At 42.0% G+C, this 12,232-nt stretch overlaps 1 protein-coding gene and 1 long non-coding RNA gene across 4 annotated transcripts in view; one reads left to right on the top strand and one right to left on the bottom strand.

Annotated features, from left to right (window-relative positions):
* Positions 1 to 6,432, bottom strand: part of LOC309366660 — a 35,657-nt gene extending 29,225 nt beyond the window's left edge. For 2 of the 3 annotated variants that reach the window (XR_014166829.1, XR_014166830.1), the window contains exon 1: positions 5,899 to 6,432. This is a non-coding gene — a long non-coding RNA (uncharacterized lncRNA). The remainder of the gene's footprint in view (positions 1 to 5,898) is intronic. The other variant, XR_014166831.1, reaches the window with a different exon arrangement.
* Positions 6,433 to 6,581: 149 nt separating this feature from the next.
* Positions 6,582 to 12,232, top strand: part of TTC27 (tetratricopeptide repeat domain 27) — an 80,984-nt gene continuing 75,333 nt past the window's right edge. Inside the window, exons 1-4 of the mRNA XM_081904741.1 lie at positions 6,582 to 6,816; positions 8,924 to 9,107; positions 11,111 to 11,240; positions 11,795 to 11,935. Coding sequence (XP_081760867.1) covers positions 6,726 to 6,816; positions 8,924 to 9,107; positions 11,111 to 11,240; positions 11,795 to 11,935 — 546 coding nt within the window. The 5' untranslated portion in view covers positions 6,582 to 6,725. The remainder of the gene's footprint in view (positions 6,817 to 8,923; positions 9,108 to 11,110; positions 11,241 to 11,794; positions 11,936 to 12,232) is intronic.

The following is a 12,232-nucleotide window of genomic DNA, read 5'->3' as shown; positions in this document are numbered from 1 at the left end:
CAACTATTCTTTGAAAAAATACTGTATTAGTTACATTGATTTAAAATAGTTGTGCTGTGCATGTATCACCATCTTTACTCCAAAACAAGTCCCCCTCTTCAGTAATACCTCTGTCCATAATAAGTGGGTTTGGAATCAAAGGCTTAGTTCTGTTTAGAAATAGAATGATGCTGCTATTAGGGGCACAGTTGGAGACAAAATAAAGTAGTGTGGCTTAGTACAGAAGTAGCTAGGGCGTGATGTGCTTAAGTTTCACAGAAGTCAAACCTAAGTATTATGGAGAAAGATTTGGATGGGACCTAGGGATGGGATCTATTTGGCAATTTTGGTTTCTCACTTTTCCCCATCTTCAGTTCAGTTCCCCACATTTCCACATCAGTTTGTGAATTCTTTTTAAAGAAATTTCTCATGAAAATTCATCTGTTTTTTAGTGCAAATTTCTCCTAATACACACAATTTGTATGCAATTTTTGCCAATGTACCAATTTTTGAAAAACATATATAATGCAAATTGTGTGTGTGTGTGTGTATGCTAATATCTGCAACTTTTATGTACCCCAGTATACACATTTTTGTACACATTACTTGACTGCAGAACTACGTTTCAAAATTCAGAGAAGTGTAAATTTCAAAGGATGACTGGCTGTGTTTTGGTTTGTTTATTGATTTGGAAAGTGTACATTTGGTAGGTTCACTTTTAAATGTAAACTAAATTTAATTTCTTCCCCCATTCTTGGCAGCACCTCTTTTCTACCACATCAGAGTGATACAGCTCTAGATGCCACTGTTTTCCATTTAAAGTGAGAAATTATTTTCGCAGCAAGAAGCACACATACTCTTCTCATTTCCATTGCTTAGTATTTTCACAAGTAATATATTAACAACCTGCAAATGAGATTTAAATAGAAATGACCCTTATTTTGTTTCAGAAACGAACAAATGGTGTTAGAGTACAATCTGCCCACATCACAGATGACAGAAAGTCATGACCTTTGCCTCCCTGTAAGATTCTGTTCAAATGTGGAAGCATGTCAAAAAATCACTGCATTCTAAAACTGGCTATTATACATTTTTAAAAGGAAATAATAGTGCACAATTTGTCCAAGAATGCAGTACACGACTGCGTCTTGGACAAAACACCAATAGCAATTAACATTAATAAAGAGTCATAGAGCTCAATATTAAAACAGCAAGCGATCCCAGCCAAGTTGTAATCATGTCTAATAGCAGAAAGGACATTCAGCTCTCCTTGTTTACCAAAGACCTTGACAACCTTTATGAAGGACTGTCTTGGAAAAGAGACGGTGACCTCCTTTGTGTTCAAGATTTTTTCTTTCCCCGCCCCCAATGAATATATGGCTCATTAGTCAATGTTATAAGACAGCCAACCTTGAGATGCACTCATTTAATATGGAGTCAAAACTGTCAACAGAAGGAGGCCCTTGACATCTTCCTGCCCTCCTTTGGTCCATCAAAAAGGGGAAAGATAGATTTAGATTGATTGATGGGGTTGGCTGAATGTCAATAAAGCTGGCTTCCTGCCAGTGATTATAATTTGTAGCCCTCATTCCTCAAATAACTTGTGTTTCAGACAAGAAGTTGGCAGGAGACACAGGTCCTGATCCAAGGAGAACAAACCATATACACTAAAGCAGGCTTTCTTTGTCTATAGCTTGAAATCCAAGGTTGGGTCTTCACAAAACAGAAAAAGGTCACATTGCCAGGCGTGCTTTTGCATGAAATCTCTGGATTGCCAGAGAATGACAATCCATCAAGGACTTGCTCTTCAGCCAAAAGTTTTGAAATTCTCTGTGAAAGAGCTGCTAAATAACTAAAGACTGAAGATAAACAACAAGTGGTTCTGCCTCAGCCATCTTCATGGTTTTAAGACAAATTTCATAATCCTAAAGGAAATAATCGATGTACCAATTTGAGCTGTCTTGTGCTTGTGCTTATGTAGCCAAAACCGGAGCACTGATGCACAAAAGTACAGAAGACTCAAGGTAATGCTGAGGTACACACAAGTACAGGGGTGAAAATGTACAGTGCAAGGGTGAAAATGAAAATGGGAACTCCAAAATAATTCCATGCATAACTCCAAGGCATGAATGTTGAGAGATTGGAGAGTGAGGGAATGACAACTGAGTGGGAAAGGAAAATAGAATAAAGAGGCTGGATATATGATCAATACACCCACACACCCTGGCAATCAGAGATAACAACTCATTCTCAGCCACCTGTAATGTCTTTTTAAAGCAGTCAGCAAGCCTTCTGCTATAGTATTCCATAGGCTCCAAATCAATGCAGAGTACTATCAATAACTGTACTTAATCCACAAATCAGCAATCCTGGATCACATCTTTGCAAATTGGTTATCACCTGTGTTTATCTGAGGGAGACAGTTACCTTCAAGCATATTATGACTGGCAGACCTTACTATATCAAACAAAACATCACTTGCAGGTCCTGCAATGTAATTTACATTGCTGAGTGGAAATGTCTATGATGACATGTTCAGTATGTGTGTAAAACAACAACTGACCTACACACATATTTTAGGAAGCACAAGTCTACAGTCTTAATGAAAAATTGGAACAATCAGTTGCAAAGCAGTTCAATTCAGATGACCACCACTGAGCTGTCTCTGCAACAGAGACGCCACCTGATTCAAAACCACTGGAAGGAAGAGAAAACTTGTGGAGACCTAGACTTGATACCTTACTACCATATGGCCTAAACCCTGGGGATAGAACCAAAGATGCCCATGTAGTTTAATTTACAAATCATTTAATTTAATTTATAAATCATTTCCTTTGAAGCATCTCAAAGTGATGGCCCAATGCATTAAAACATATAGAAAAGAACATACAGGAAAAAACAATTAAAAGAATAAAAGTTTAAAAATACTTTTTTTTTTAAAGTTCAAATACAATACAAAAACCTGTATCAGTACAATACAGATACAGTAAAAATCTCCACTTGGAAAGGCTATTGAAAGAGGAAAGTCTTCAACAGGCACATACATATGTAAGCTATCAAGGGGCTCCAGTGCATGTAAGGGGAGTACTAAAACATGGAACCAGCACTGAGTATAGGTTAGGGATCTTTTAAAAGTACATTGAATGGTAAGTACTCTTGATTGTACTCGAATGACTACCAATTTTGATTTTAAAATTATCCCTTAAATTCGAATCTTCTTATTCCCTTCTCTTTAGGAAAGCCAGAGGCCACACTATTATTTTTATAGAGCAGGAAACCCATACATGCTCCAATGAAATAGTATTCATTTGGGCATTTCATTTAATTGTAAATGGTTTAATTAGACTATTCCATTACTTATCTTACTATTATTCATGCGGACTGATTCCCTATTACGCTGTTTATAAAAGCCTTATAAGCTACGTTTTGCACATAGTCACTATGTTGTGATTGGATGATATGCTTGTGACACATAGTCCAAAAAGTTATTTTCCATATAAATCCTACAAAAGTTGGATTATCACCACCTACTTCCAAAGGGGTTGTCTGTTCAGCAGAAGAAAAATTCTAGAGATGCTTGTGAAATACATTCACTGGTGTGGCAGTATGGTGTTAATGACTGGATACTATGAACTGCTTAGAAAACAGAAATGCAGGACTGGTCCCAATGGTGTTTCAATGGTTCAGCAGAGTATTTTGATGTTGCTGTACCAGTATCAGACACCAGATGGGACCTCTGCCACATTAAATATCAATGAGTGAAAAGGCAGGTGGCAGAGGAGTAGTGGCACACAGGTGGGGTGGAGCTGCCCTTCCAACACTTGCCCCACTGCTGCTTAGCAGGACAGGGCTGAATGGTAGTCAAGTTGGGGCTGCGACGGTACACCAGTGAGAACAAAAGACTGGCGGTGATCCTACAGATGCAATCACATGACCATGATCTTGCCACTGCCCTGTTGTTGTTGTTGTTGTTATTATTATTATTATTTAAATTTATATAACACTCTATACCTTCAGGTCTCAGGGCGGTTCATCCATTCCAACCATGTTCAAGTAAACAGCTGTCACACCACTGTCAGGAGGTTGCTTATGCCTCACCCCCCCCTCCACACACACACAGATACTGGAGTGGGGGCACCACACTTATGGAAAAGCTCTTGAAACAACTGTGACAACTGTTTGGTGCAACTGTCACTGTGATAATTAGGGTACAACATCAAAACATGTCACGGTGCCATTAATACGCCATCCTATTTTCTCAACACCAAATAAGGTTTATCTCCAGGTACAGTGTAAATGGCTCTGAAATCTTAGGACAGGCTGAAAAATTATTTTAGAAACAGAACGTGTTCGTCAGTACCAACTTTTCCCATGAGCAGCAGCAGAATTGCTGTGATGTGCACTTTTATTTCCCCATATCTGTTGGATTTTTGTTTCAATTCTCTCGGGTTGCTTATTTACTTATTTAATGAATTATTTGTTTTAGCTTGCTATTGTTTTATATATATATATATATATATATATATATATATATATATATATATATATTATATATATGTATGAAAACCACTCTAATAATACCTGTTTAAGTATAATATCTTAATTAATTAAACTTTCTAGTCCTTGTGGCTGCAATAAGGAGTTTGGGTGGTAGAAGAGGAAATGCAGGAAAACCCTAGAACTGGAAACAAGACAATATAATCTGGTTGAGTTTCCAGTAAGGTATTTACATGCATTGCTCTCCTAAGCCTTGTCCACATGAATGTTCTTGGCTGTCACACCCTGCTCCTCTACTGTCCACTCTGCTCTGTTCTGTGGCTTTGATGTGTCTCCAATGAAAATAAGGGAACTGCACAGGGCTGACCCAATCATGAGAGGTAATGAGACCACTTAGATGGCTGGTGGGAGGTGGCTGGAGGGGTGTGTGGCAAATTGGCACACGCCTTGGCCCTTCACTCACATCACTATCGGCCACCAATGCTGCTGATGCTGCCAGTGCCATCACCCACCGACTTGGTGAGGCAAGAAGTGCCCTTTCCACCTCTTCCTTGCTGCTTCACTCTAAGGAGGGACTCACCCACCCTTCCTCAGAGCAAAGCAATAAAGAGGCGGTGGAGGGAGTAGTGAATAAACCATTGGTGCCACTGCTAATGTGGTGGTGGCCAAAAAAAAAAGTCAACGAGAAGGAATGGGTGGGCAGGGGAGATGAAAGTGGTGCCACAAGGAGAACTGGAGAGAAGCAGAGCCACTAACCACCCCCAGCCACACAACTGCTTGCACTACCCCAGTGACAATCTGAGAGAGCAATGGACTTTCTAGCCCGTGGCTCTGGAGCTGCTACCAAAAAGAAAAGCAGCAACCCAACAGAATTACACACACACACTTAAGTTCACTTTTTGCAAAAAGATAGGCATATTTTGATTGGATTGTGGACAGTGAGTATGAGAGGTGTGTGCTTCAACACCAGGCAATGATGTCCTGCCACCCTCTTCCTCTTTGCAAAGTGTTCATCCTTAGGAAGGGAAAGTGCCAAAGTTGCCTTATGCAGACTCCAAGAGCAAAACACTTGCCTCACCTGAACACATTTTAAAATTTACACACACACACACACACACACACACACACAGAGAGAGAGAGAGAGAGAGAGAGAGAGAGAGAGAGACACTACTTCTTTTTTAAAAAGTGGGGGAAAGAATCCTCACAAAGCAGCAAATAAAAACCCATATTAAACAGACCCTTCAGTCCAAGGCTGGTCCGATAAATATTGTTGTCTAAGGCGAAGGACAAAATGGTGCCTCCCACTCTCTTTCCCCATATAGAAGCCAACTGGAGTAGCAGTTTAATTTTGATTTAGCACTGGGGAGGGGATACTTTATCCTGCCTTGAAGGAAGGCCCTCTGACTTAAAGAAGGAACCCACCTGCAGCTTAGTGCTCCAAATGCCTGCCTGCTGCTCCTCATCCCTCAGCACCTCCTGCCGGAGAAGCCACTTTGCTCAGGTAGGGCCGACTCTGCCTATGTCCTCTTTGCTCCCCTCTAGACTGGTAGGCAGACACAGATATTATTGTAGATAGGGCTTTCTTTTCGGTGGGAACTCACGAGAACTCAATTCCAGGACCTCTCAGGTGGGAGCCATTGCCATTCTGAGAGAACAGGTGTTCATGGTGAGTTCTGGCACCTCCTTTTCTAGGAAAAAAAACCAGGCACTGATTGCAGACACCTTGAACTCATACGCCTTTTAGTGAGAAAAACTAATACAAGCACCTACAACTCGTGATGCAGCTATGGAGGAAGCCTCGCTTGCAGGGCTTCCTATACAATAAGCGGGTTTAGGGCTCTGGTCGAGTTGCCGCGCCAACATCCCTCGCGCGCGCCCACACGCTGCTTGGGAGTCGCCCCGCGCAACCGACACGTGCCAGCTGGAGCCGCACAGGGCTCCGCGTTCCTTGCCACGTGCGGCGTGCGCGCGCAACCCTTTCCCTCCCACCCATCTCCCGGCCCGAGAAGAGGTTTTCCGCCAGCACCTGACGCCGAATAGCGTCGCTGCGCATGCGTTGCTGCCCTCTCTCCCACCGGCCGACCCGCCCACCTCTCCCAGGTTGCTTCGCGCGACTGGCATGGCGGCTCCCTAAGGCCGCTTAGTGCACATGGGTTAGACTGGCCACGCGTCCAAAAAAAAAAAAAAAGGAAAGGAAAGGAAGCGGCTTCTCCTCCGTCTCGTCTGCAGAGCAGGAGCGCGTTGAGAAAATGCGGGCGTTGGAGCGTGTGTTGCTGAGGGGCTTCCCCAGCGCAGCGGAGTCGCCGCGGTGGAAGCAGAACGAGGCGGCTTCGGCTGAAGGTAAGGCTTCGGCGAGCCAGAGGCAGCCTTCGTCGCTCATCCTCAGGCGCGCCTTGCCTCTCGCCCTGGCAGCGGGGTGGGAGCCCTGTCAAAGCGGCGCTTCATCCTGCCTCCCCTTGCCCTGGTACCTCCGTGAGTGGGAAGTGGGAACAGCGGGCGGCGTGTCCGCGTGTGTCTCCCAAAGGGAGTAGTCGCTGGAGTTATTTCTGCTGCAACCCTGTCAGTCGTTGGAGGTGCGAAGGGTATAGTGCTGGGTGAGAGCGGGCTGAACCCAAGACATCAAGCTTAATCCATCTAAGAGGCAGTTGTCAGTGCTGCCGGCTTGTGTTCCGGGATGGATAGGAGACAAGGAGTCATGGGGGCGTGGAGAGGCAGTGAGTCTGACACCCAACAATCAGTAGATCTCACTGTCACTTTTTCTCCTCTCCCCCGAAAAATAAAATGGAGGCTTCACGTATTTGAGCTTCAGTAGTGGGTATGAATGTCGTTCGTTATGATATAGACTGCCCCTGGGATGCTGGGGCATTGCGTTGCTTCGTAAATGATTGATCTGCCAAGTTTTTGCTAACCTTTATTATAACTTAAGTATGTCATGCTATTTCATGCTTACTGTCTGACCATTACAGATAGGCTCCGTGAAGTCGCAAAAGCCTTTAGTGATCCTCCTCTCCATACTGTTGTTGCCACAGAGACTATTTCCAGTTCAGAATTTTCCTGATCATGGAATGCAATAGCCATGTATTAACCGTGCAATATTTTGTAAACCTCATGAGATGCGCTTGCATGACAAGTTGCTTTTAACTGGTGTTTTGAGCAGTGCTGTTTTTCTAGAAAAAGAGGTGCCAGAACCCACTACGGGCAACTCTCTCATACTCTTTAGAATGGCAATGGCGCTCACTTGAGAGGCGCCAGAAAGTTATTCCTTAACTTTGTTTATTAGAGGTCTGTAAATGTGACAGTAGATATCAGGTTGGATTTCTAACAGAGAGGCCCAGTTTGGATTATCATTCAAGGTTTCAAAAACCTTGGTTTATGAGCCTGTGAATGAGCGTTTGGCCCAAGCACTCTTTCCCTGCCTCTTCCCTTTTCCCATTGCACACTGTTTTCTGTGGGAAATCCAGTTCTGTAGCTGCTGTCCTAAACTACAGTTCCCTGCTGCATCCAAGCTGGGGAACTCTGCATAGGAGCCAACTCCTAAGGGCCAAGGTCCCTTTGCCCCTCCCAAAATAAAATATTTGAGGGGCCAGGGCCCCCAAAGTTGATGAACATTGCCATTCAAATGGTGTGAGTGCACAGTGTACTGTGATCAATTATGTGAGTAGGGTTTACTTACCCCCTTCCAAATATTGTATTGGCATCCTTGGGCATCCTTGCCCAAGTTGGCATCCTTGGGCCCAAGTACGTGAAGGAGTGCCTTCGAGCACGATGCACCCCCCCCCTTTGGGCTATGGCACTCCCCCTTAACTAAGATTCCTTTGTCACCCATATATTTAGATGCCAACATAAAACATATTTATTTTACCAGGGTTTTGGTAACTAGCTGCATGTTTTAACAAAGAGGGGTTTTTTGTCCACCACTTTGTGTCTTAAAGGTTGTTCCTAATCAGTCAATGTTTTAAATGACTGTTCTGTGATGCTGTGTGTGTGTTGTTAGCCACCCCGGGGTCTTCAGGGAAGGACAGCATATAGTAACCATAGTTAGATATAATACACATTGCTGTCTGAAAGAGGGCCTTGTAGGACCATCAGGTCCAGAATCTAAAATTACCTAGCTGCACCACTGCTTACAAAGAATGTGTGAGGGTTAAGAGCAAATGATTAGAAGCCTAATGTCTGGACAGCTGGTTCTTGTTTACAAATTTCAGTCTCTTTAAAATCTTTGTTGTAAGCACACCATAAGAGTCCAGCATGAATGCTGTTTTAATTTAGTAAATGCCAATGGGTATTTTTCTAAAGCATCCCAACTTCTTTTCCTCTGATATGAGATGTCTTAGAATGCAACACTATAATTGTATAGGATTAAGTCTCTTTGAAGTAAGTTACGCTTGCATCGAGTATACATTAAACAAGATAGGATTCCTAAGACTTTCATTGTGTTTTATTTTAGAGAGTGGGTCCTTGTTGCAGTTGTTGTTGGAAGGGAATTATGAGGCCGTTTTACTAAGTAAAGCAGTTCAGGATATTTTCACAACACCTGAAGTAACAGAAGAGGATACCATTGCCAGCTACTTAGAAAAGCAGATTCAAGATTATCTGGACTGTTCTTCTGCAGATACGGATCCTATGGAAAGGTAAAAATAATTATTTGAAGAAGAAATTTATTTTTCATACTTGATGGTATAAAAATAACAATCTCAAAATAAAACAGCTATTCTGAACGCATCCTAGTGTACTATCTCAGAAATTATGGGTTGTTAAGTCTTTTGAATATTTAGTGTTCAGATTTTTCAGTTTCTCAGGCATACCAGTGGGGCAGAACTGACCCCCAAACCTGTAAGAACAAAAAGCATTGTTTCCCCCCCTAAATTAATGGGGAGGGGTTAACACATCACAAGGCAATGTACAATTATTGTTGAGGCCTGCCTTGAACATGAAATTATGGAGTTAATTATAAAACAAAAGTTTTATTATTCTTTTCAGAGCTGTCATGCTTTAACCTCTCATGTTTCACCTTACCTGTAGACAGAGGGTTAAAAAGAAAAAGCAACATGAATTATGAAAATAATTTGTAGGATCAATGCAAATCTGTAAATCCTGCAACGTGTTTTCAGTTACCCTAGTAACTGTAGACATCTGTTGTAAGAAAACTGCAAGGATTTACTATGACTATGAGACTTACATATAAAACACTTTGTACCATTTTCCTATGTGTACCTCTTGAGCCTTTTGTGTTTGTATTGTGGTTTTTTAGCCATATTATATTGGGTCTGATTTGTTCTGATTTCCTAGTTTTTGGTGGGCAACCACATGGGAGAACACATTGAAATATTCTGAATCAAAGCTGAACAGCTCTATTTGTCCTCCATGACAGCAGTCTAACAAAGAAGTATGTGAGCACATAGTTGGGCTTATTAAAAAGTTCTACTGCAATCAGTTGTATTCATGAAAAACCAAGCTGCTTCTTAATTCAAATCTTAAGTATGCTTCTTGCGTCGTTGTTGCTGCTGTTTGCATTGCAGTTGCTAAGAACTTTAATGTTGAGATTTCAAAGTGGGTTGCTTTTTTAAGGGAGGCATAAACAAAGGCAGAGAACAGAAGCAGAAAAACAGAAATGAAGAGCTGTGAAGATAAATAAGAGACAGATGGAAGCATAATGAGTGAGATCCAATGTATTCTGAGTGGACATCCACTTGCACAACTTGGCTTCTCCTTCCTCTTCTCCCCACTCGCAGCTCCCCAAGCACCCCCAGAATCTGCACAGGAGGGTTGGGGACCCCACAGAGCAGATTTTAAAGCTGTGCATGTGGGAGGAGAGAAACTACAAGTTCTATTGCACAAGCAGATTTCCATTGTGTAAGCAGGCTGCCACAGTTGGGTCTCACCCAGGTGGAGTCATGTGCAATAGCCCCATCTGAGGAATAAATATGCATCTGGTTATTGGGATCAAACTCATTATTTTTACGTCTTGGTCTTGATTGTTATAATTGGCAACTGTTGTGATTTACAGATTGCTTTTCCATGGCATATCTAAACTGTGCAGATGGGGCAGGACTGTGCTTCTCATTGATGGCATTCCTAATTTCAGAGGTTAGGTGCATAATAAGATTTGTTTGGTGCATTGGGTGAATGAACATAGCTGACTCTGTGCTGCCCTACATGTTTTAGAATGTGTACAGGCAATTTCGGCCTTTTATGTTCCATCGCCTTATGCATCTAGCCATGCAACAACCTCTGATAAATCCAGAGATAATTTTATTATCTCAGTTTGAGGGAGATTTCCTGCCCTCCTTCTGGTTTGGGAGAAGGGTAGGGGATTCCTCCATTACTTATGCTAAGTAAGTTTGGAAACCATTTTTATCTGTCAGCAAAAAAATATAATTGATAAGTCAGTTCAGTTCTCGAAGCACGTCAGGAAAATAAAATCTTACAGCCTTCCTTGAACAATTGAGTTAAATGTTCTTCAGATGGATATTTTTTCATGCAGATTTGTAACTGTTCCATTTTTGGGGGGGCATCTTCCATCTTTTAAACTAAAGACTTGCATAGAAGGAACAAGACAATTTCTACCTACTATTTATTTATTTATATATGTATAACCGTATCAATAAAAATGGAATTGTTTATTGTCTTGCAGGCAAAGTGTGGTGTTTCTACTTGGTGTGGGGAGCCTGCAGTTGTTTGTACAGAGCAACTGGACTGGGCCTCCTGTTGAATTGCAACCTCAGGACTTTTTGCAAACTGTATTACTAGAACAATACGACGAGGTACTGTTCTCTTTTCTCTTCACCACCCCACTCCCCAGGACAATAGTATAGTCACTGTCTTTTAGTGGAAAAATATTGATATGCACATCATGCTGATCTTATCTTGCTAGGTGTAAAAATAAAAATGGGGAGAATTGCTGCAGGTGGTCATTTATTTTCCTCATGCTGAAACTGCTCCCCAGAAATGGTTTGGCATCATCACAGAAGTTAAAGATGTATAGAGATTGTGCTCTGTTTAGGTGTACATTAGAGAGAAACCTTAAATCTGCAGTGGAAGAATCCATTTTACTTTGATTTTAATGGGCAATTTGCATACAGCATGCCATGTATAAGTTCAGGAATTATTGACAATGAGAGGAGAGACGAAGGATTCATGGTTTCAAAGCATCGTTTGCAATCTGAAACTTCACCTGTGTTTGAATTTATGTATTGTATAAAAACATTTCGAGGTGAATGGGCTAAAGTAAATTGGTTTGTGTGGCATGCAAATTTTGCTGCCTCTTGAAGATTAATTTGAAGTTGCCTAAAGTGAGTTTCTTGTTCTCTCCTTCCAGCCCGGTACATTGTCTACAGCTGTGCTGAGTCTGCTGGTTCTAGATGGTGAATCGATCTATAGCCTGACTTCCCATAGTGTCTTGCTGATGCTAGCTAGAACAGTGCTTGTGAATTCAAGGCATAAGCTAGAAGCTATACAGGTAAGGGGGGAAAACACGAGGAAATACTTATGCTTGTTTCCAGCTATCAGTGGGCTTATATTATTCATATTGTTCCTTGTACCATATGCGTTTCTTGAGTAACTGTGGGAAACAGGACTAAGGCTTGGAGGTTCAAAGCCACAGCGTAGTGAAAGGGTATGGCATGCAGGGTCAAATTAGTGAGAAGGTACTGAGTTGTAGCCTGGGAGCAAGTTGGGAGAAAGCAGAAAGGCAAGCAAATCCTCAGTTGTAGTAGCTTCAGTGGTAGCTGCAGGAACAAGGCTTCCTTGCTTGTTG

Source organism: Podarcis melisellensis (assembly GCF_964234715.1).
Source record: "Podarcis melisellensis genome assembly, chromosome: 3".
NCBI lineage: Eukaryota > Metazoa > Chordata > Lepidosauria > Squamata > Lacertidae > Podarcis > Podarcis melisellensis.
Note: the sequence above shows the minus strand (reverse complement) of the source record. Positions and strands in the feature narration are given on the sequence as shown.